This window comes from Tupaia chinensis, unplaced genomic scaffold (genome assembly GCF_000334495.1).
Source record: "Tupaia chinensis unplaced genomic scaffold, TupChi_1.0 Scaffold000610_1, whole genome shotgun sequence".
Lineage (NCBI taxonomy): Eukaryota > Metazoa > Chordata > Mammalia > Scandentia > Tupaiidae > Tupaia > Tupaia belangeri.
The window spans coordinates 526,061-551,891 of record NW_006160129.1 but is presented as its reverse complement, the minus strand read 5'-3'; the positions used below and the strand labels follow the sequence as shown (position 1 = coordinate 551,891).

General features: G+C 42.5%; 1 protein-coding gene across 1 annotated transcript in view; it reads right to left on the bottom strand.

Annotated features, from left to right (window-relative positions):
* Positions 1-25,831, bottom strand: part of AHCYL2 (adenosylhomocysteinase like 2) — a gene marked incomplete at its 5' end in the record, with an annotated part of 209,390 nt that overhangs the window by 23,318 nt on the left and 160,241 nt on the right. Inside the window, 6 exon segments of the mRNA XM_014591718.1 lie at positions 606-694; positions 1,168-1,231; positions 4,818-4,934; positions 6,560-6,666; positions 11,162-11,256; positions 13,264-13,366. Of these exon segments, the coding sequence (XP_014447204.1) occupies positions 606-694; positions 1,168-1,231; positions 4,818-4,934; positions 6,560-6,666; positions 11,162-11,256; positions 13,264-13,366 (575 nt within the window).

Here is a 25,831-nt window from a genome sequence, read left to right as displayed (position 1 = left end):
TAACTTTGAAATAATTTCAAACTTAAAAATTAGAAAAATAGTAAAAAACACTTCCCATATACCCCTTCCTAGGAGTTAGCAGATTTTGTCCTTAATTGAGATTCGTCTGATGTCTCCTCATGATCAGATTAAGGTTACACACTTTTAGGAGGAAAGCCACAGAGGGCTCTTTTGAGAGTGTCACATTGCCAAGCACCTGGTGCCAGCCGTTGTCTTTTTGATCGTTATTTTCAATGGGACAGAGATTATATTTGGAGAAGGTAAGAGGGTATTTATTCTCTGACTCAAAGTATCCCCTATTACTGTTCCCATAATATTGCGCCATTGGGAAAGTCATGACACATTTTTGCACAGAAAATTAAGTCAGGACTTTCCCGACAACCTAATAATTCTGTATCTGGGCTTCTCTAATAAACAGACTCTGATCTCTCAGAGCAGAGTTCCTCGGCCTTTGAAAGACAAGCTTACAGGAGTGGCAGTCTCTTGCAGGATCTAGGCTGCTTTAAGACAAGATCGGCATTAAGCAGGCCATTCTTGAACGCAGCTCCAAGATCACATGTTAGATTGGGGTGCAGAGGGGGAGGCAAGCCTCCCTACGTGCTCACCAAGCTTGCAGGGCACAGATGGGGTCGATCTCAGTCACATACACGATGGAGCCCATGGCTTTCAGAGCGGCACAGCACCCCTTCCCCACCTGATGGAGGAGAAAGCATATAACAAAGCAAGTCTACAAGAAAACAGCTTCTCAAAGCTTGTGCTGAAGTGCATCCTTCTTCCTGCCCCCAAAAGAAATTTCGCTGAATAGATTTATTCTTGGGGAAAAACAAGAAAAACAAATACTGAATGCAGTTGATAAACGAACCCCTGGCCCCTGCTTAGCACATTCATGTGCATAAGAACACCCACACTCACGATTTATAATCAAAACACAAGCTAAAAGAACATCACAAACAATGGTGCTGATTCAAATAAGCCAGAAAAGCAACTTAAGGGAAAATGGTAAAAATGCAAAAAGAAAAATAAAGACTTGCACTTTCACCTCTAGAGTTACTTTTTTCTCATCAAAAGTGGTAAACAGATGTGCTCTTATGTCTATACAATTGAAAACTCTAGAATATTTCTGCAAAATACATTTCAATACCTAAGAAGTGCAAAGTTAAACTTTACCTCTCCATAGCCACAGACCACCACTTGCTTGCCACCAAACATCATGTCTGTTGTCCTTTTAAGTCTGTGGGGGAAAACCAACATTAAATTAGAAAAATCTTATCTACTTTTATCCTTAAAGCTAGATTGGCTCTCTTTGTTTTCATGGTTTTAGGTTTTTTTGTTGTTGTTGTTTAGTTTTATTTTTTACTTTGAAAGAAAGCCTGATTTCTGTGGTAGAGAAACTATTTAATATTTAATGACCAGGTTGAAAAAAATATATTATTTTCTCACTCCTTGCCATCCAATCCATTCTGTCCATATGTGAGGGTTTTGTTCTACTTTCCCCTTTCCTTGGGAGGGAGGGTAGTGGGCAATAGGGTGGAGAGAAGCTCTGAAACATGCCGACACTGACTGCATGGGACAGGGAGTTGTCTGGGGTGGAGTGCTTCTTGGACACGTCCTACCTCTTCGTCTCTGATTCTCTGTGAAGCTGGCCGTTAGGTTCAATCGGTCTCCTTTCTTTAGGAATCCCAGGCTAGGCAGAAGAAAGTTTTCAACTAAAATCCAGCCTATTCTGAGATAGACAGTTCCTATAAATATTTTTTTAGGCCTTTCTAGTCACTAATCTGTTTACCTCTCTTGTTCAGAGAGTCTATAAATACCCGAAGGCAAAGTAGGAATCCTGTCTTTTCGAATGATTTGGCAGCTCTACGAAGAGAACTAATATTACTCCACATATGGTCCACAAAAAAAAGATTAAATATCAATTTACTGTGGAGGCAATTCTTGTTGAGTGAAGAGAGGAAATCTCTCTACCATACTGAAAAGTCAAGGGTAGGCGAATGGTTCTGGAATAGCTAGCACAGCAGGGGAATAAAGAGATCATATATCTGAACCTCTTTTGTGTTAACTACCCCTAAGCCTTTCCTCCTTTCTTCCCAAAGAAAGATAATCTCTCTCTCTGACTACAAATGGCTGTGAGGTTGGAAGGAAACTTCATCAGCACCATTCTGCACACCGCACAGCAAGGGTGACAGATCAGGACAATTCCAGCTAGGTGGTGATCTCCTTTGGATCTAGGGGACCCAGAGCTGCCTCAAGGGTTTTTGTTTGTTTTTTGAGAGGTTTTGCTATAGAGCGCGTGCGTTTGCCAGACAGATAGAGAGAGACAGAGAGATAGAAAGCAAGAAATCGCCCCCCAGGCGGGGTGGACACACTGCAATCCCTTCTCCTCCGTTCTCTTCTCGGGATCTTGGGCACGCACGCACATGTGCCTGGCGTGAGTTTAAGCCACCGGGTCCGGGACTCGAACCGCAGTCGACTACGTGGGAGTCCAGCGACATAGCCATTACGCTAACTGCTGGTCCCAAGCTGCCTCAAGGTTTAAAGATAAAGGAGAGAAAAGACCTCAGCCAAGGAAGGTCCGGGGATAGAATAGCTGTCTGATAGTATATGAGTCTTACCAAGTCTCTGACTTCTAGTTCTTTTACCCTGGGACTAGAAGACTTCTGGAGATGTTATCCATTTTATGAACTGAAAATCATATCTGGCTCCTTTGGAGTTACTGGGATGGCCTCATTCTTCCTGCTGCATGGACCCTCGATCTGCAGAAGGCTGGACGTGCGCTGCGTTTGGCACTGCACCCCAGTGACAGAAGTTATCTCTAGAAGTCAGCAGGGCTCTCCTGTTTTATGGTGTAGTGTGTAAGCAGCCCCCAAATACGAGAGGCCATCGTGACCCCTCCTCATATGGACTCTCTGTTGACCCAAGAATCCTCTCCTTTCCATTGTAGTCTTCCCCCAGGCATAGTTTAACTCTCCTTCATTTCTCTTGCTCTCAATTCCTCTGAGAGGAACTAATCGTGTCCCAGTTGGAAAGTTTTTCACCGTCTGAAGGTTCTAGTGAGCGTTTACTACTTAGCAGGCTTCTGGTGGATACTGGATGTTTTTGTATTTCCTCACTTCTTGTAGAAGTCTAACCTTAACTCTGGTTCTACTGCTTATCTCTTATCTCATTTTCATTCGTTTCTGATACTAAAGAATATTTCTTACTTACAGAGTAAACTGCTTAGGAGGACTTTGTTCATTGTTATGAATTAGCAAGGACAGCTTTATGCATCTTTTACTAAACCTAGTATGGACAGATTTTAGGCTCACAGATTTGAAACTTGAAAAATCTAATGGCTATTTGGTCGTGGATGAGTATTTTAATGAAATGTACTCGGATTACTATTGCTTTGATCAGCCTTAGGTATTCATCACAATAACTCTTTAAGTGGACAGAACTAGGAACAGTCTATAAACAGACTGATGGATTGGGACTTTACTAAAATGTCCAGTCTATCCAATAACACTACTGACTCCTTAGTAGTAATAATTAATAAATAGAATTTACATTGAACATTCCCCAAATAAGAAAGATTTCAAAGCAAAAATCTTCTCCTAAGATCTAACTCAACCTTAGAACTTACTGTAACAAAGTTTTAGAAAGAAGGGGGAGGGAATTACCATTAAGCAACTTATTTATTTCATTTAATCCTTATGGTAACTGAGAGGTAGGTCTTATGTCACCTTTTCATAGGTGGAGAAATGTTTGGAGAGAGGAAATAATTAGTCCAAGACCTTACAGTTAATACATGATAGAACCAGTATTCAAACCAAAGTCTTTCTGGTTCCCATGCCCATGGTGTCAGCACCTGGTAACCTCCTTGAGATCCAGACTGGTTAGTAATGTGGCCTGCAGACCCTTTCTTCATCTTCTCATTAACCTCTATATGATGGAAAGCTTGGCAATATTCTAAACAAGCTTACTGATTCACTAGAAAAGTATGGGGTCTTCCAATGAAAGAATGAACACGAGCGTGGAAACAGAAACTGCGTACTGAAAGAACATAGTACTTGGTATATATCTAAGTAGCTTTCCTTAGACTTGCAATCCTTACAGATTTGAAAAATCAGAAATGACTCTGGGAATTGACTATTTGCTCAGCACAAGTTTCCACATAGTCAGAGAATTACGTTATAGTTGGAGCTTAAGAACTGGCAACCTGACCTGGAAAAGGGTCACCAGGAACCTTTTTCTAAATCATCAAAGATAAACTTAACTTGTTTATACTGAATTCGGTTAATGACTCACAGGACTGAGAGGGTCACTAAGTAAGAACTCTGCCCACTAACTGGTAGCAGCAAGACCTCTTTCTTTTTCTTTTTCTTTCTTTTTTTTTGAGAGAGATTTTTGCTATAGGGCATTGTGTGCTCACCACAGATAGAGAGACAGAAGAAGAGAAATCACCCCCTGGGGGGATGATCATGCCATAATCCCTTCTCCTCTATTCTCTCTTCAGGATTTTGGGCTTGCATGTACACGTGCCTGGCATGAGTTTTAAGTCACCGGATCCAGGATTAGAACTGTGGTCGACTACATGGGAGTCCAGTGACGACATAACCAATGCACCATGTGCTGATCCCGCAAGCCCCATTTCTTAAGGGAAATAGCTTCTCTTGTAACAGTGGCAGTAATGGTAGTTCTAGGTTATAAGATATTGGGCGTGATGTGATAGATCCAGAGGTGCCACATGAATCATTTCCAGAAATAACCAAATGAAAAAAAAAAACAATTAGAATCTCAACACATCAATTCAAGTTCATGTCAAAGATAATAAACATTACCCATCCAGAATTGATTCACGGCAACAGTAAAGGTTGTCGAATTTCTGCTTGGTGACTGAGTCATTGACATTCATGGCTGGAACACACAGCTTCCCAGCTTTGGAAAGCTGGTACAGCCTGAGGATAAGGGGAGTCAAGAGGAACATAAAACAATGAGACAGGGCAATCGACTGTTGGTTTCACACCAGATCCCAGAAATAGGCTGATTGGGTGGAACTGAGATAAGGGGACATGACTATTTTTGTCCTCTTAGGTGGATATTGAGAAATAAAAGAGTATCTTCCTAGAGCCTAAATACAGCTTAGCAATAAAGATCTTATTCAAAAGTCCTATGGGGAAAATCCTTTCGTCACCTCTAAATTTTCAGGCTTTAAATGTCAAATTTTAAATTGCACATTAATCTTATTTCCTTTTTTAATTAGAAAAGGAGTAACTTCAAGTACTATTTTTAAAAAAATGTATTATATAATGCCACTACCCTAATGAAACAATTTTAACTTTGAAATAGTCTCAAATTTATAACCTCAATATACATACCTGTAATATGCATGTCTATATAAATGGAGTCAATTAAATTATAACTATATATTTTGTTCAAAATTTACCTCTAAGAGTCTGAAGATATGTTATAGTCCATAGTTTTATATATTCAAAAAGATCACAGTATATGAGCAGTGATGGTGGCTTCTTTAGAATTTACTTCCTTGAACTCATTTCATACTTTCAGTTCTTTTTTTGTTTGTTTGTTTGGAGAGGTTTTTGCTATAGGGTGCGTGCATTCGCCAGACAGACAGAGACAGAGAGATAGAAAGCGAGAAATCACCCCCCAGGGGGGATGGCCACGCCACAATCCCTTCTCCTCCATTCTCCTCTCAGGATCTTGGGCACGCACGCACATGCACCCAGCGTGAGTTTAAGCCACTGGGTCTGGGACTCGAACCATGGTCGACTATGTGGGAGTCCAGCGACATAGCCATTATGCTAATTGCTGGTCCCCATACTTTCAGTTTTTTATGGGAAATAGCAAACAGAAACCATCCAAGTTGTACTTGGGGAAATATTGCTGATTGGAGCAACAGAACCCTCCTTCCTTGCTCTGTATGTTAGACTGTATACCCTATGAAGCATAAGTTTTTATCTGCTAGACCCCTAGCACCTGGAGAAATTCCTGGTTCATTGTAGAAGTTCAGTAAATATTTGCTAAATAAATGAATCTGTCCAAAAAGGACACATGGTCATTGCATAATAATGACTAAAAAACATGAAGACCCCACTTGTTCCCCCACTTGCCTTCTCACTATTTGAGATGTGTTATATGTGTTATTAATTTTTTTTTTTAAAGTATGCAGACTCGGATCTGGTCACTTCATAGAAAGCTCTGATTTCTTTTTTTTTTTTGAGAGGCTTTTGCTATAGTGCATGTATGTGTGCTCACCAGAGAGAGAGAGACAGAGAGACAGCAAGAAATTGCCCCCCAGGAGGATGGCGACACCACAGCCCTTCTCCTCCACTCTCCTTTTAGGATTTTGAGCACACATGCACATGTGCCTGGCATGAGTTTCAAGCCACCAGGTCCAGGACTCGAACTGTGGTCGACTATGTAGGAGTCCAGCGATGTAACCATTACACCAGCCGCTGGCCCCAAATCTCTGATTTTTAACAGGATGTGTTTTACAGGTATCTGATTACAAGAATACATGTCTAGGTTGCATGAAACCAGTTAAGTCCACATCCAATCTTACCTGTGGACTCCAGTAACACTCTCCTCGACTATACCCTTGATTTTCTTAAACATGTTGGGATACTTCTTATAAATCCAGTGAGTAAGATCCCCTCCATCATCCAAGATCTGTAATAGTAAGCATAAGTCTAATGTCAGTCATTTTACTGAAGGCTGAAGGCTTTAATGCTTGGTTTTGTACCCCAACTTATTTTTCTTTTTTTTTGGAGAGGTTTTTGGTATAGGGCGTGTGCGCTTGCCAGAAAGAGAGAGTCAGAGAGATAAAAAGCGAGAAATCACCCCCCAGGGGGGATGGCCATGCCACCCTTCTCTTCCATTCTCCTCTTGGGATCTTGGGCATGCATGCACACGCACCTGGCGTGAGTTTAATCCGCCGGGCCCAGGACTTGAACCGTGGTCGACTACATGGGAGTCCAGCGACACAGCCATTATGCTAACTGCTGGTCCCTGTACCCCAATTTCTAATGACCAATTTATAGATATTTCACCTTTCTCATACACTTATGCAAAGTGACTTAAAACCAGAATAAACGCAATAATCTGTCAAATAGTCATTATTCTGAGGTAAATGGTCATGAGAGGTAAAAGGTCGATTGTAATTCTCACAGCCAATACCTTCCACAGTACACACCTACTGTATCAAGACATAGAGACACATGATGGTTTCCTTATGGATTGATAGTGTAAGTAGTTACCTAGACCACTAGTCTTTGACAGCATTGTAGATATTCAGAGAGCTGAAGCTTGATATAGCCAGTTTCTATTGGTTAAATTCAGGACTTTAAATATACTTAGTCAAGGCTTGTTTAAAATAAAAGACCAGATGATTAGATGATTAGCCTTAGAACAATGGCTTTATAAAAAACTGTGCTCATTAATCCTTTGCTTCATCCAAAGTACAGGTTCTCTACCACGCAATAGATTAGGCAGCGCTGTAGGGTTTTGCCTAGCACAACCTCGCACTCTGTATAAACCGAATTAAAAATAACCAGGGAACCGTGCAGCATGTAGGTGTGCAAGCATGCCTCTGAACAGCTCATCACTATTTCAGGTTGGGATTAAAGATAAACACAACGTGCTGCCCACTGGAGCTTTCATCAGCAGAGGACAGTTTCTGAATTATAAATAAGCTAAAGAAACACCAGCTTGGAATACTACCAGGCACTGGGCTGTGGCACCTGAGCCCTGCACTGGGAAGTAAGAGGTACTTGGCAGGACTTTCCAAATTGTTACCCACTTCCTCCTGGAAAAGCCCTGCAGAAGTGAGTGTCCTCTGCTGGCATTCACCTATTCTACAGTCCTAACAATTATGAACTCGACCACAAAAATGCTTTCCAGAAGGCCAGCATGTGGCATGGTGGTTAGGGTGCTGGACTCCCACAAGGCTGACTACGGTTCAAGTCCCAGACCTGGCAGCTTGAAAATCTCCCTGGGTGCATGTGCATGCATGCCCCAAATCCTGAGAGGAGAATAGAGGAGAAGGACTGTTGCATGGCCATCCCCCTGGGGGGTGATTTCTCACTTTCTCTCTCTGTGTCTCTCTCCAGCCCCAGGGAACACAAAATCCCCAACCTCGTGCTCCTGCTTTTGCCCCTGCTGTTGACCTTCCTCTGACTCAGTCAAACCTTGTTTGTGAACAGGGATCAAGATAGGATTCTCATGAAAACTCTCACTTAGCCCGGTGATGGTAGTGCAAATGGGAAGGCACTCTGACATGGTGGCTGGAGACACCTGGTAGGCCAGGGTTCAGCTCCCAGTCTAACCTGAATGGGCTGTGTGTAATGGCACGCACTTGTTGTCCTAGTTGGCTGGAGGGCTGGGGTAGGAAGGCCACAGTGTGGCGAGACTCTGTCAGAAAAATACCTCCCTCTCTCTCCCTCCTTTCTCTTTCACTTCTGCTCAGTCTCTCAGTAAAACAAACACCAAAACACTCACATTCACTCCATACCACAAAAAGAAACCCTCAGAACAGATGTTCTAAGAAACCAAAAGGCTCTTCTGAGTTTCTCTCTCTCTTTGGCATATATGGAATCCCTCATGAGTTTTCCCTTGCAGTCACAAAAAAGATCATAGATAAACAAAAAACCAGAACAACTAAAAAATCTAAAATTCCCTTCTTATGCACTCTCCTTCCCTCCCTCCCTCTTTTTTTGCTATAGGGCACATGTGCTCACCAGAGAGACCTGGGGGAAGAGGTGAGAAATCACCCCCCAGAGGGATTTGAGGCACACATGCATGTGCACCTGGCACTGCCAGTTCTGGGACTCGAACTGCACTGTTGGTCATGTGAGATCGAGCTGATTTAACCTCCTCACCACCAGCGGGCTAATGTACTTCTCTCTTTTAAAAAAGGTAGCTGATACAGGCAGGCAATTGTTACCCCTAGAATTTATTTAATGATGCAGTTCATAATTCTCACCATGTGATTCTACCGCAGAAAATTCTCGTCACCAGGGAATTTTCCTGAGGTTGGAAAGTACAGAAAAGTACTAGATCTTGACAGGATCTAAAGAGATAATGGGCCCTGTTTTCTAGGGTGAAAACTGTTTTTGTCCTTGTCTCACTCTCTCCATTAACCTTCCCAACAGTTTGTGCTGGTTCCAGTTTCTGAAAGCTCTCTGGGTACAATTCCATGTCTTCCTTGTGTTCGTGGCTATGCAATTACTGTTTCATTCCCAGGAGAAACCTCCTGGCATACCTTCTTTAATGTCTGTCAGCTATTCCTTCCTGTCCCTGTTAAAACTGTCAGAACGAGTTGACTCATCTTAGAGCCACTGTTGCCCCAGCCCCTAGGATGTGACAGCATCAACTCGGCTTCCTCAAACCAACTCTTGGCTGCATCGTGACCTGGATCACAGAACTCAGAAAAGGGTACTTCTCTGCTGAGTACCAGGTGAGGCCTGCTCTGCTGTCTAAAGCAGCAAGCAATGGCTGGATGAGAGCTTCAAGGATTCTTTTTTCAGTTAATTCCCTAATTTTCCCTCTCATTAATATGCAGAACTGCTGGCAGAGTGGGAGTGCCTCATACTTTGTATAGCTTTTTGCCTCTCTGTGAATCTCATATGCAATCAGCCTTCAAAACTTGATCTTTTTCTTTTCTTCTTCTTTTTTTAATTAGACCAAGAGAAAGAAAGTGAGACAGCAAGTTGCCAGGTCTGGAACTTGAACCATGGTCAGCCATATAGAAGTCCAGCATCTTGGTCATTATGCCACCTGAGCCAATATACAGTGTATTCTGGATGGGAAATCTCATTTTGTATGCTGTAATGATATACAGTGAATGAATGTAAATAAATAAATTTAAACAAAAATTTAAAAAAATAAAAACAAAGTAAAAATTGAAAGCCCCAAACTTTGTCCCCCAGGGTTTTTGCCATAGTGTGTGTGTGTGCTCACTGGAGGGAGAAAGAGATAGTAAGAGGGAAAGCAAGAAATCAGCCCCTAGGGGAATGGCCACTGCCACAGTCCCTCTTCCTCCATTCTCCTCCTGGGGTTTTGGGATGTATTTACGTGTGCCCAACATAGTTTTCAAGATGCCAGGTCCAGAACTTGAACCACAGTAGGTCATGTGGGAGTCCAGCACCTAACTACCATGCCATCTACTGGCTCCATCTGGCCATCTTTTTTAAAGTGGAGAATGAATAAAGAGGAGAAATTTGAATTTGGAAGCTCTTCAGGTTAACTATAAATCCAGTATATGTAAATAGATTGTACAGAGAAAGCTAAGTACCTCAGGAACTATGGGATTTTTTGATTGTTGTTGCTTTGTTTATTTTGGTAGTAGCTGAGGGAGTTGATGGACAGTGAAGGGAGATGGAAACTAGTTACCTTTGTTTTTTTTTAATTAGGTGTTTGCCATAGGGCATGTACACATGCTGTAGAGAGACAGAGAGAAGGAAAGTGAGAAAGCACTCCCTAAGAGGGATGGCCACGCTGCAAATCCCTTCTCCATTCTCCTCTGCAATTTTGGTCACTCGTGCACATGTGCCTGGTGTGATTTGCAAGCTGCCAGGTCTGGGACTCAAACTGCAGTCAGCCATGTAGGAATCCAGCACTTTAACCACCATGCCACCTGATGACCCCACCCTTGTTTTTTAATAAGCCATGTATAAATCCTGAGTAGCATTTTTAAAAAAATATTTTTTGAGAGATTTTTTGCTATAGGGTGTGTGTGTTCACCAGAGAGATGAAAAGAAAGTAAGAAATCACCTTCCAGAGGGGATGGGCATGGCACAATCCCTTCTCCTCTTGCAATTTTGGGCACACATGCACTCGTGCCCAGCGTGAGTTTCAAGTCACTGGGTCCAGGACTCAAATCAGGTGGCCATGTGGGAATCCAGCACCTTAACCACCACTCCACTTGCCGGTCCCCTGAGTAGCATTTTAATGATCCTGATAATTATAAACTTCAAATATCAGCACTACCAAGGAAGGCATTTTGAGATTACAAGGGGGGTAACTCTTGAGGTAATCTAAGCATAAGCTTTTAGTTCTGTTGGAAAACAGGTACATGAGACAGAGACAGAGCCATTTTTCTTCCTTCTTGTTGGGAAACCATCTCCTCCCACCCCCAGGGACATGTGTTAGCAGAAATCTGACCCACCATGTTGGGCTGCCAGCCCTCCACATTCACACATCTATCAATGCACCACCAAAAGTCATCTTCTGACTCTCCTTTCCAGGCAAAGACAGGAAATCCTGAGAAAAAGGAATGAAGAGAAACCATTAAGGACTGAAAAAGGATTAACCCCCAATGTTCTCATTCAGCTGTATTCTTTAGATTGGCTTTCTTCACTGAGTGGCACTGCCTTAGCCCCTGTATCCATTCCTTTGTCCTTACTCATCATTCTGTTTGTCCTCACAGAGGACAAACAAGAGTAAAGCTGCTAAAAATATGACAAAGAAAAGAAAGAAGAAACCAGAAATAAGTATTTCTTGATCCAAACTGGCATTCTCACCATTTTCCAACGACACTTTGATTTTTCTTGCTTCTGTGCTTGTCATTCCACCCTCCTCATCGAGAAAACACTTACTCTTTCCTCTACCTGCAAAAATCTTGCTATACTTCATAGCCCAGTTAAAGGTCACACTTCTAATAAAGCTTGATTAACCCAGCTGGAAGTGAGCTCTCATGGAATTGGAACTTTTCTTAGCCCCTTGTTTGTGTACTGAATATGAGTATGAATTTATGACCTGTCATGGCATTTACCATACATGTCCTTTTATTACCATTATATATTATCTCTTCAACCACAATGCAAGATTCTGAGGGAGGGTCAGGAGGTGGCATGGTGGTTAAGGTACTGGACTCCCACATGGCTGATCATGGTTTGAGTTCCAGACCTGGTGGCTTGAAAATCACACTGGGCACATGTGCATGCATGTACAATGGAGGAGAAGGGACTGCAGCATGGCCAACTCCGGGGCTGTGTGTGTGTAATTTCTCACTCACTCTCTATGGCAAGTGCACGTGCCCATAGCAAACTAAATTAAAAAAATATTCTGTGGACAAAGAATCTCATTTGTCCTTATCTCTCTCATTTTTTAAAAGAATTATTTTATTTATCTTTATTTATTTATTGTAATTTGACCAGAGAAGGACAGGGTGATAGAAAGAGAGAAAGCAAGCCACCAGGTATAGGACTGAAACCACGGTCAACCATGTGGGAGTCCAGTGCCCTTAACCACCATGCCACCCACTGGCCCCGTCCTTGTATCTCTTAAATGTTTATTAAAATGAAAAAAGAAAGAAAAAAATGGAGACCAGCAGATGGTGTAATGGTTATATCACTGGACTCTCACATGGCTGATTACAAAATTAAGTCCAGTACATGGCACCTTGAAACTCATTCCAGGCACATGTGCATGCATGCCCAAAAGGGACTCTGGTGTAGCCATGCCCCCTGGGGGTGGTTTCTCGCTTCTGTCTCTCTACTTGTCCTATAGCAAAAATCTCTCTCTCTAAAAAAAGAAATGAATGTATATGTACAATTCATTGGGCTATATATTTAATGTATGGGCACTTTTCTATCATATACACATCAAAAAATAATATAAATGAATGCATGTAAGTGAAGCAACAAACGAAATGCTGAGAATGCTAGCAAAAGGAAAGACATGCACACCCCAAGGGGCTTTGCCTGCATTTCCTAGGAGCTGTGAGGCAAGTGTCTGGGACTCTGATCTGTGCTCTGCTATCAAAGAGGACAGGCAAGAAGCAAGCAAAGTCCAAATTTCTCCATGTCTCTTGTCCTTCAGGAACCAGCGGATGTTGGGATCAAATATTAATCTACCAGGTCGAGTCCTCTTTACTACTGGAGCAGAAAATCAAATGTCAAGTCAGGGCACACTACTGCTGGAAAACCAGAAGGTTGCAAAACTATGGCTGATGCATTTTCTTCTCTAATCCTTGCTACCTTAGAGAGTGAGCAGTGTCCACTGGTGCTCTACTGCTCACGAGGCAAAGCAAAGCACTAACTAAAAACGGATTATCAGACATAGGTCAGTACTGGCCAACTATAAAACAAGTTACTCAGATTATGTCTGACAAGAGAAGCCCATTCAGATAGCAAACTCATAAGAGAGGGATCCACTGCTTCCAAGCTAGCTCCTTTATTACCGAACTTCCTTAAAAGTTTAGATGATAACAATGGAACTTTTTGGAGACTTATTTAAGCCAAAGACAGAATAAGCAAAGGACCTTACCACTTTCTGCTAGAGCAGCAGCCACTTCATTGAGAGTGGAATAGATGTTGCAGGCAGCCCATCGGCACTGCGCCCCCAGGGCACCCAGAGTTTCCATAAGCACCTGTGTAAAGAGGAAGCAAGGGATGAGCAAGCCTGGCCCAAATGAGCAGAGGAAGTTTATATGCGTGATGATGAGAAAAACATCAGGAGGTCGATGAGTTGTAGAACCGCGTCAGTATTCTCAGAGAGGGCAGAGGCTTCAGGGAGGCCTGAGAAGAGGCTCCAGCTGAAAACTCTTGTGTTACCTATTTAATATATTGGGTCTAGGGACCAGCAGGGGGCGTGGTGGTTAAGGTTCTGGATTCCCACATGGCCAACTGCAGTTTGAGTCCTGGATCTGGTGGTTTGAAACTCATGCTGGGTGTATGTGCATGCGTGCCCAGAATCCTGAGAGGAGAATGGAAGAGAAGGGATTGTGTCATGGCTGTGCCCCTACCCCCAAGGGATGATTTCTCACTTTCCCTTTATCTGTGTCTCTGTGTCTCTCTTTCTCTGGCAAGCACATCTCCCAGTCTCCCAGAAGATTTCATTAAACCAAGGATTTCAGAGCCCAAAATTTGATTTTAATTTTGTGCTAGAGGGTGTGTACACTTGCCAGAGAGACAGAAACAAGGAGAGGAGAAAGTACCATCCATGGGGCATGGTCACACTGCAATCCTTTCTCCTCCATCTCCATCTCTTACTCCTTGTGAGATTTTGGGCACATACACACACGCCCCTGGTGTGTTTCTTAAGCTGCCAAAGCTGGGACTAGAACCACGCAGTTGGCCTTGTGGAATCAACCACCAGGCAGGCCATGGAGCTGGCTCAAGTCAAAACATTTTTTTAAATAACATAGATTTATTGTTCGGCTTCTGCTTCAGATATAGACAGCTTCAAAGGAATCTTCTGCCCTAACAATAAGAAAAAGCTGGATAACCTACAAAACCATACTTTTTGTGTTGCTGTTAGAGGGTACAAGCACTTGCCAGAGAGAGACAGAGGTCGGGCGGGGGATGAAGAGAGAGAGCATCCCCAGGGGGCATGGCCACACAGCAATCCCTTCTCCTCCACTTCTCCCTCTTTTTGGGAGTTTGAGCACACGTGCACACATGTCTGCACTCATGGTGTGTTCCTCAAGCTGCTGGGTCCAGGACCCGAAGCTGGCCATGTGAGATCCAGTCCCCTTAACCAGCATGCCACCAGCTGGCTCCCGTGCTGGACTTTTCTTGAGCACAATTACTGAGGTCCAGCAACCAAATATATTGAACTCCAAAAAGTGGCAAATCCTTTTAAGGAGAGATGGAACACTTTCTCTTTTGGCAGAACACAAGGAGAACGAAATGGCTGCTATAAAAAAACTGGGACCAGCAGACAGTGTAATAGTTACATTGCTGGACTCTCACATGGTTGACTGTGGTTCAAGTCCCAGACCTGGTGGCTTGAAACTCATGCTGGGCTCGTGTGCACACGTGCTCAAAATCCTGAGAGAAGAAGGTAGGATTTCTCTGTCTCTTTGTCTCCTGGCAAATGCATACAACCTATAGCAAAAATTTCTCTTAAAAAAAAAAAAAGGTAAGAAAAAACTTAGCTGAAATTTAAATTAATTTGTAAAGGTTGACTGTAGGAAATCATCAGTTTGGAATTTCTGGTAGCCCTGGGTGCAAGGCGATTTCATACACATGCAAGCTTAAAGGTTTATTTATTTATTTTTTTCTTTACTCCAAAAAATGAGTGAGAGAAAGAAAGTGACAGAAAGACAGGTACTCCCCACAGGGTCCTTCATCATGTGATCCACCTCCAGCCTCAGCCAGCCCCAGAGGAGGTATGTGTCATGTTCAAGGAGGTCTCTGGATGCAAACCTGGAACCTTTCCAAGTGGCTCAGCCTTGCGGAGTGCTATTTTACCACTGCACCACTGTCTAGCCCCTATCACAAGCAAGTTCTTTTGAAGGGGCTTTCAACCTGTGCCCACAAGCATGACCAGGGGCAGAGAGCTTGACTGGCTGAACTCAGATACAGGCATGGAACTAGGGCACTTCCCTATACTCTTCTCTCATAGGAAGAGAAACAAGTCTTAAAGCCACAAGAATTGTGTCTGCCATCAGGGACCAGGCAAAGATCTACTGCTTCTGAGGGAGGGAAGAAATACCAATTCTGCCTCTGAGAGAATAGCAGGAAACTCTCTGGTCCAAAAAAATGTCTCCTTCTAAAGACCTACCAAAGGTACTAGGCAAAACTCGGCTGCTGCAGAGAGGAGAGGCAGGAACAACACTGAGCAAACCTGCCCTTACAGAGGCCTGCCCAAGACTGAGGCTTGACCAGGGGAAGCAGGAACCCACCCACCCTCACCAGGAGCCTCACCCTGGGAAACAAGGAGCAGCAGGCTAATGCTGCAAGTGGGGCAGGCCCTTGAGAGAGAGCGCCGCCCTGTGGCATGCATGAGTAGAAGCAGCTGAAAGCTGAGGGTAAAGTAGAAACAGCCCTTTGGCAACTTCAAATCATAGGGTAACAGCAGCCCACTGCTGAGGAATTTGAAGGCCATGGTGTACAACGATGGAAACAGAAACCCAGTCCAAAGGGCTGTAATGAAAATGGATACATTAGCATTTAATAAAAAATGTCAAGATACACAAAAAAGTGAAAAAAATTAATGAGTAAAGAAATAGTCAAGGGCCAGAAGGTGGGGTAGAGGTTAAGCCAGCTGGATTCCACATGGCTGACTCTGCAGTTTGAGTCCCAGACTCAGTAGCTTGAAACTCACTCTCAGCACATGTGGATCTGTGCCCAAATCCTAAGAGGAGAATGGAGAAGGAACTGTGGCATGGCCAACCCCTCCAGGAGGTGATTTCTCACTTTCCCTCTGTGTGTCTCTCTCTGTGTGTCCTCTGTCTCTCTCCAGTGAGCACACATGCCTTCTATCAAAAATTAGAATAAAAATAATTTTAAAAAGAAAGAAAGAATCAATATTGGTCAGCCTCATGTCCTAGCGGATAAGGGAGCCAGATCTCACATAGCTGACTGCACAGTTCAAATCCTGGCTTCAGTGGCTTAAAAAACACACTGAACAAGAGTGCATATGCATGCCCCAAAATTCCAAGAGTGGATAAATGGAGGAGAAGGGATTGCAGTATGACCATGTCCCATTTGGGGGTGCTTTCTCCCTTTCTCCCCCTCTCTCTCTGGCAAGCACATGTGCCCTCTGACAATTAAAGAAAATCTATAGAACCAGACTCTCAGATGATTCATCAGACTGAAGCTTTAAAATAACTATGATTAGGGCTGGCTCAATAGCCTGGTGGTTAAGGTAGTTGGATCCCACATGGTCAGTGTGTGCAGTTCAAATCCTGGACCTGGTGACTTGAAAAACCTGCTGTGCGTGCATGTGTGTGTGTGTGTGTGTGTGTGTGTGTGGCCAAAATCTACACAGGGTGGAAAAACGAAGAAATGATTATGGTGTGACTATGTCCCATTATGGGATGCTTTTTCCTTTTCTGTCTCTGTTTCCCTGTCTTTCTCTCTGTGGCAAGCTCATGTGCCCACTGGCAAAATTTTTAAAAATAGACAAAGCTATGATTAACATGCTTATGTTAAACAATCTAGTGAATAAGATGGCACAACATTCATGAACGGATAGGGAATTTCAGCAGAGATATGGAAACTATTGGGTTGTCATGATGCATTTTTGCAAAGAAAAACAGAAAAATATGTCATGACTTTCCTGATGACCCAATATAAAAACAAATCAAATAGAAATGCCTGAAAAAATGAAAAAAGTGACACTACAGATAAAGAATTCCTTCAACAAGCTTACTGTAACATTAGGCACACCCAAGGATAAAACTAGTGCACTTAAAGATAGAGCAATAGAAATGACCAAGCTGAGGGGCCAGCAGGTAGCATGGTAGTTATGGCCTGGACTCCCACATGGTCAAATGCGGTTCAAGTCCTGGACCCAGTGACTTGAAAATCACGCTGGGCACATGTGCGTGCATGCCAAAATGCCAAGAGGAGAAGGGATTGCAGCATAGCCACATCCCTGGGTGGGGAGGGTGATTTCTCACTTTCCTTCTCACTGTCTCTCTCTGGTGAGTACATGCACCCTATGTCAAAAACCTAAAAAAGAACAACAAATAAATTACCAACTGAAATACCAACAGAACACAAGAGTGGTGGAAAAAATCTGAAGGGACCATCCAAGATCTGTGACACATTATCAAATGTCCGAACACACTTGTAATTAGAGTTCTAAAAGGCAAAGAGGGAAGAATATGGCAAAAGAAATACACAGAGAGGTCCAGCTACTGCAGTACAGTGGTAACACAAGTGCTCTACAAAGTTGGAAGCCTTGGGCTGGCAAGTGGTGTGGTGGTTAAGGGCACTGGACTCTCACATGGCTGACCGTGGCTCGAGTCCTGAACCTGGTGGCTTGCTTTCTCATTCCTCACCCCCCACCCATCTCTCTCTGATCAAATTAAAAATAAATAAATAAATAAATAAATAAAGTTAAATAAAATAATTCTAAAAAAAAAAAGTTGGAAGCCTTTTGCCCTACCTCAGGTTTGGATCTCTGAGTCGGCCTGAAAACTCGTGAATGAGAGCACAGGTCTGGGCACCCAGGATCCTGAAGAGCTGGAGGGCTGGAGCCAGGGAATTGAGTGTGACAAGGTCCTAGTTATGATGGTTATTCTCTTTGTCTCTCTCTCGCACATGCATGTGCTCTCTGTCATTGAAAAATGAAAAGAAACACTTGAAGAGTTAATGGGCAATTATTTTCCAAAATGAATAAAAGCAGGTCTGGGAATAATGACATCCTAATACCAGATAGCATATAAGTTTCCAGACCTACTAAAAGGAACCAGGGCTGCTTGGAGAAATGGGTTATTCTAAAGCTAGGGCACGGAATGTTTGAGATGAGCTTTGATCATTTTGTGCCAAAGCAAAAAAGTGCCCAAAGAATGAGAGAGAACAAGGAAGCCACAGAAGCCAGATTGAAAGGCCTGCCTAGACAAACTGGGGACAAGGAACATCGAAATAAATGAATTAATTAATAAATAAAATAATGACAGTAATGGATTATAATCCATGAAATAAAATAGAAAATTATTCCATGCCAATAAAAATAAATGAGTGAATGAATTTATCAAAGATTTGGTGAATGGGACCTGCAGATGGTGTAATGATTATGTCATTGGACTTCCACATGGTTAACTGCGGTTCGAGTCCAGACCACGCAGCTTAAAACTCATGCCAGGCATGTGTGCATGTGTGTCCAAAACCCTAAGAGGAGAAGGTATTGCAACATGGCCATCCCCCTCCCCCGGGGCGGGGGAGGTGATTTTTCACTTTCTGTCTCTCGGTCTCTCTGGCAAGTGCACATGAACTATAGAAACAAAACAAACAGACAAAAAACTCTGTAAAAACAAGTTTGGTGAAGAATAGGGTATTTACAATTTCATATTACTGCCTAATGAAAACCTTATTCATGACAAAGCATGAAAAATAACGCTTACAGTGGAAAATCCTATCAGATACTGTTTCAATCAAGAGATCAAAACGAGTATCATCAGCTATGGGACAAAATGAAATCGTGTGCCACCTGATAGAATTCGAGAGAAAACTGATACACCATGTCTGTGATATTCCTAACATAGGTGCATAACCTGAATCTAATAATGAGGAAGCATTAGAAAAATCCAAATGGAAGACGTTCTATAAAACAATTTATCTTTAATGAATTATTTTAAAATGTCAAAGTCCTGAAAGTCAAAGAAAGATTGAAAAACTGCTCTGGACCAAAAGAGGTAAGAAACATGACAATTAAATATGACATAACTATGGACTGGATTCTTTTTCTTTCTTTCTTTCTTTTGCCAGAGGGTACATGTTCTCACCAGAGAGACAGAAACTAGAGAGAGGGAAAGGGAGAAAGCATCCTCAATGAGATGTGGTTATGCCGCAACCTCTTCTCCTCAACTTCTTCATCTTCTTGGATTTGGGGCATACACGCATATATGCGGCATGCTTTTCGAGCCACTGAGGCCAGGACTCAAACCACAGTCACCCATATTAAATCTGGTTCCCTTTATTAGGCCACGGGGCTGGCCCTTAGACTGGATTATTTCGGTACAAAAAAAACTATTGGGATAACTAGTGAAACTCAGCGAGGACTAGATAGTAATAATGAATCAATGCTAATTTCCTAATTTGTGCTGACTGGATAGGAGAATATACTTGTTTGTACAAATATATTCTTTTTCTTTTTTAGAATTATTCAATTTTATATACTATTATTTTTAAAAATTTGCTTTAGGGCACATGTGCTCACCAGAGAGAGAGAGAGAGAGAATGAGAGAGGGAAAGTGAGAAAGCAAGCCACCAGGGGGATTCAAACCATGATCAGTCAGGTGGGAGTCCAGCGCCTTAACCACCACGCCTCTTGATAGCCTCCGAAAAAACCAAAATATATATTTTGGAGAGGTTTTTGCTATAGGGCGCATGCGCTCACCAGAAAGGCAGAGAGAGACAAAGAGAGAGAAAGCAAGAAATCACCCCCCCAGGGGGATGACCACGCCGCAATCCCTTCTCCTCCATTCTCCCCTCAGGATCTTGGGCACGCACGCACATGTGCCCAGCGTGAGTTTAAGCCACCGAGTCCGGGACTTGAACCACAGTCGACTACATGGGAGTCCAGCGACATAGCCATTATGCTAACTGCTGGTCCCACCCAGAAAATACATTTTAAAGAATATAGGGGTTGCTATAGTCTGTATGTATGTGTTCCCTGAACATTATATATTGAAACCTAACTCTGAAGGTGATAATATTAAGAGGTGGAGACTTTGAGAAGTGATTAGGTCACAAGAGTTCCATCTTCATGAAGGCATTAGTGCCCCTTATAAAAGAGGTCTGAGGACCAGCCCCATAAAGCAGTGATTAGGCACTGTACACAGGAGGTCGAATCCCACATGGCCAACTGAGGCTTGAGTCCCACCCCATGCGTTTCTTGCTGGATGCACACACATGTGCTTAGGGTCCTGATGAGATGGAGAACATAAGAAAAAGGACTGTGGCATGATTAGACCCTACTGATCAGGGGGATGCTTTTTCAAGCCACCAGGTCAGGATTCAAACTGACTATGTGACCTTGGACAAATGACTTGAGTTGTGTTGTTTGCAAGTAGTTTTTAAATTAGAACATATCTTTAATAAGAATTTTATTTAGTGTAGAGATATGAGGAAACGTAATAAACATAAAGCCATGTGAGGTCTGGCTCCCTTAACCACTAGGCTACAGGCTAGTCCAAGATAGAACTATTTTTAAGAAGGTAGTATACTTCCTGATTTAAAAGCTATTCCAACAATAATAAAGCTTTGGTTTAAAAGCCTGCATTAGGACAGGCAGGTGGCAAGGTGGTTAAAGTGCTGGAGTCCCACATGGCCGATCATGGCTCGAGTCCTGGACCCAGCAGCTTGAAAATCATGCCAATCTGTGCCCAAAATCCTGAGAAGAGAATGGAGAAGGTATTACAGTATGGCCACTTCCCCTCTCTTGTTTCTCTTTGGAGAATGCAAAAAAGCTTGCTTTAAGGGCCAGCAGGGCAGGACCAGCAGTTAGTGTAATGGCTATGTTGCTGGACTCCCATGTAGTTGACTGCGGTTCAAGTCCCAGACCCGGTGGCTTAAACTCAAGTCAGGCGCGTGTGCCTGCGTGCTCAAGATCCCGAGAGGAGGATGGAGGAGAAGGAATTGTGGCGTGGCCATCCCCCCAGGGGGTGATTTCTCACTTTCTGTCTCTCTGTGTCTTCCTGGCGAATGTACATGTCCTATAGCAAAAACCTCTCAAAACAAAAAACAAACAAGCAAAAACAAACAAAAAAACACAAAACAAAACAATGACGCTGAAGACTACCTTACAAAGCAAGAGAAATTAACTAGAAAAGAAAGTGACTGGAAGAAAGAATATAAGAACTGTGAGTCAAAACTGTTGGCCATTAGGGTTCAAACAGGAGTGAAGGCCAGGCAAAAACAGGAGGACAGTGCTTGGAAATCGGTTTGATTAAACTTCAAACCATTACTCTTTTGAAGGAGTTGAAATGGAATCAGGTTTGAAGAACTATGGAAACATATCTAAAATATATTAATATAAATAGATCCACGTCTATTAGGCAACTATGATAATTATTTCTGGAGAGTGAAGTTGTAGGGGATTTTGTCTTTCTGTGTTATATATTGCGGTAATCTTTTTTTTTTTTTAATTGCCAGAGGGCAAGTGTACTCTATAGAGACAGACACAGTAGACAGGGAGAAAGTAGCCCCCTGACCCCCGAGTGAGATATGGTCGCACCACAATCCCTTCTCCAGTTTCCAGCCTGTTAGCACTTCAGGCACACATGCACAGGCGTCCAGCCACTGGGCCAGGAATTGAACTGTCCAGCTGATTGTGTAAAATCTGGCTCTCTTAACCAATAGGCTATAGGGTTGACCCTGTGGTAATGCTTGAATGTCATAAACAAACAAACAAAAACTAGTTTCACAGTCAGAAAAATAAAATAGAAATTAAAAACAAAACAAAGCAAAATTCCTTTGTAATAATTTTTTTATAGAAAAGGAAAATAATGTGAAATAGAAATGATAAAATAAAATCAGTAAACTAATTGTGATGAATCCATTCAGGCAAAAAAAACAGCAAAAAGAACCCTGAAGGGTGGCAATGTTGAAGAGGCCAGGAGTAAAAATCAAACTGCATGTAATTTAGCAACACGAGACAGTAGAGAAGACTTACTATTTTAAGCTGCCACACTGAAGTATCATGTCCCTGAGTGAGGAGGCCCAAAAAATGATTCAAGAGTGTTTCCACCTTAATTCATTAATTAGTCTGTAGCTTCAAAAAGAGATAACCTTTCACTGTATTATATTAATATTAGGCAGTACTCTTTTCCTCAGAAAATACATAACTCAGAAAAGTCTCATAGTGAAGATATTAACAGTAGCTCTCTATGTCTTCAGGAATCTCTGCAGTCCTTTATTCGGAATGTGACCACAAAGTGTCGTGCTTCAGGACAGACAATCTTCTGAAAGTCGATCTAGCCATACAGATGACCAGGTCTAGAAATCCCATAAATGATTCCAGACCATTTCTCAATAGGCCAGTCATGTTACAGTTGGCAACTCAATATTACTCTTTTTTTTTGGGGGGGGGGCAGTTTTTTGCTATAGGGCGCGTGCACTCTCCAGAAAGACAGAGAGAGACAGAGACAGAAAGTAAGAAATCACCCCCAGGGGGAGATGGCCACACCATAATCCCTTCTCTTCCATTTTCCTCTCGGGATCTTGGGCACGCACGCACATACACCTGGCGTGCGTTTAAGCCATCTATCGGGTCTGGGACTCAAACCATGGTCAACTACATGGGAGTCCAGCGACATAGCCATTACGCCAACTGCTGGTCCCGATATCTACTACTCTTTAATGAAGACTCAAAATGGAGATTTGGGGAACCAGCAGTTAGCGTAATGGCTATGTTGCTGGACTCCCACGTAGTTGACCGCGGTTCACGTCCCGGACCCGGTGGCTTAAAACTCACGCTGGGCGCATGTGCGTGTGTGCCCAAGATCCCGAGAGGAGAATGGAGGAAAAGGGATTGTGGCGTGATCATCCCCCCTGGGGGGTGATTTCTCGCTTTCTCTCTCTATGTCTCTCTCTGTCTGTCTGGCGAGCGCACGCGCCCTACAGTGAAAATCTCTCCAAAAAAAAAAAAAAAAAAGGAGATTTGGAAAATTGTGGTGGCTTTCTTGGTTGTCTAAATAATTGGGAGGAGAATGCTTGAATTAGCGGGCAGGGCCAAGGATTTAGGTATTTAAAAAAAAATCAGGACAGTTTCTTTCTTTTTTCTTTTTTTTTTTAAGAGAGAATTTTTGCTATAGGGTGAGTGTGCTCACTGGAGAGACAGAGAGAGACAGAAAGACAGAAAGTGAGAAATCATTCCCCAGAGATGGTAGCCATGCTACAATCCCTTCCCCTCCATTCTCCTCTCAGGACTTTGGGCACACATGCCCACATTCCTGATGTGAGTCTAAGCCACTGGCTCTGGGACTTGAACCGTGGTCAACCTCATGGGAGTCCAGCAACGTAACCATTATACCATCTGCTTGTCCCAAGACAATTTCTTACAACAAAAAACTGTGCAAATCTGGTATAATTTTCAAATATCTCAGTGAAAAGCTTTTTATTATAATCTTCTGAGTTTAAAACTGAATTCTGTATTAACGAACAGTATTTTTATAGGTATAGTACAAAATAACAATGATTTTTCCAAGAATACAAGAGCTATGTAAATCAAGAGAAAATTCATACATTTTTGTTGTTGTTGTTTAGAAATTTATAAAAAGTTGTTTAATATTTCAGAAAGTTATATAATTTGGTAAGGCTGCTCCAATAGTCTGGAACCAATAACATATTTCTATCTAGCTGCATCTGTGTCATCCTCATTAAAATAATGCTATAGATAATATATGACTCCTACTATAGCTATACCTAAACACTTACATATTAAAACTCATTATGTTCGGGCTGGCAGATGGTGTGGTGGTTAAGGGTGCTGGACTCCCACATGGCCGACTGCAGTTCGAGACCTGGACCTGGCGGGTTACCTTCTCTCTCTCTCTGTCCCTCTCTGTCTCTCTTTGGTCAAATTAAAATAAATGAATGAATGAATGAATGAATAAAGTTCAGTAAAATAATTCTTAAAAAAAAAAAAAAAAAGACAACCTGAGTATGTCCACTCGCCAGAGAGAAAGAGAAAGAGGGAAATTGAGAAATCACTCTCCGGGGAGTGAGAGGGGGGCATGTTGTAATCCTTTCTCCTCCATTCACCTCTCAGGATTTTGGGCATGCATGCACACATACCTGGAATAATCATTATTAATTATTATTAATAATTAAGTTGCTGAGCTCAGAACTTGAACTGTGGTCAGCCATGTGAAAGTTCAGCGCCTTAACCCCTACACCGCTAGCTGGCCCCCCTTCTTCATATTTAAGATTTTATATTTTGGGCAGAAGCTGGGTGGAGGCACAGCAGTAATACAACTGGACTCACATGGGAAAGGTCATGTGCTCTTGTACTAGGTCCTCCCTGAGCACAGGGGTACGTGTGCAGCTGTTCTGGTGATCTGGGCTAACTAATCTGGGGGTGGACTGCCATGTGAGAACCCTGCTGGGGGTGTCTTTTTCTCTCTCATGAGAGAAATAAATGAATAAACCTAAAAAATATTTTGCATTGATTTTTAAAAATTGTACCTAGATATATCTGAAGTTCATTTTGATATAGTTAAGGGGAACTGCAAAACATTTTTTATTTTACTTTATTTTTTAATTTTATACATTCAATCACTATACATCACTACAGCTTATACAGTGAATTTACCGAACATGAATATACTTCACACCAGTCCAGTTGAAGACACTATACATGTTATCATCAACAGATGATCATCCATTTTTGTGTCCCATAAATGTCTTGTCTCTCTATTTTTCTCCTTGATTCCTTTCCTCACACTTCCTCCATTCTCCCACCCTCTTCCAAACTGTCTCCAGTATCCATAACCATTCTCCATGACTCTATATACTCTAATCTTTCAGTTTCCGCCACAGAGTGTGGACAGTCGGTGTATACTAAGTGGAGACATACGAGTCTCTCCTTCATAGTCTAGTTTGCCTCACGGAGCAGTGAATCTCCCATATTCATCCACTTTCTATCAAATGTCAGGGTCTTGTTTTTTTCTTTTTTGAGAGATTTTCACTGTAGGGCATGTGCGCTTGCCAGACAGACAGAGAGAGACATAGAGACAGAAAGCGAGAAATCACCCCCCAGGGGGGATGGTCACGCCGCAATCCCTTCTCCTCCATTCTCCTCTTGGGATCTTGGGCACGCACGCACATGCGCCCGGCGTGAGTTTTAAGCCACTGGGTCCGGGACACGAACCGCGGTCGACTACGTGGGAGTCCAGTGACATAGCCATTATGCTAACTGCTGGTTCCCAGGGTTTTGTTGTTTATGGATGAGTAGTATTCCATAAAGTACATGTGCCACACTTTTTCAATCCATTCATCTGTTCGTGGACATTTGGGTTGGTTCCATGTCTTAGCAGCAAAGTAATTTTAAAATAAAAACAGGATATTATATCTAATGAGAGTGAGAATCACCAGTCAAAGTCAATTAAGGCAATTCCAGTCCTCTTGCCAAAACTGGTGGAACATGGCATGTGATCCAGTTCTGCTCAATGAGACAAGACAGAGAACCCTAGAGGACTTCTGACAGATGATCCCCCTTCCTTTTCATGTCAGTTTGTGAAAACGACGTTGTCAGAAAAGTCATGATGGATTTTTTTCATGTTTTTCTATGCAAATATGTGTCATGGTTTTTCCAACAGCACATAAAAAGAGCTGTAACCCTCTTGCTATCAGCTGAAGGATAAAGTAAGCAAACTGAAGAGGCAGCCCTAAGGGAATCAAAGAGAGGTGAAATTAGAGCCCCAAGACCTTGCACC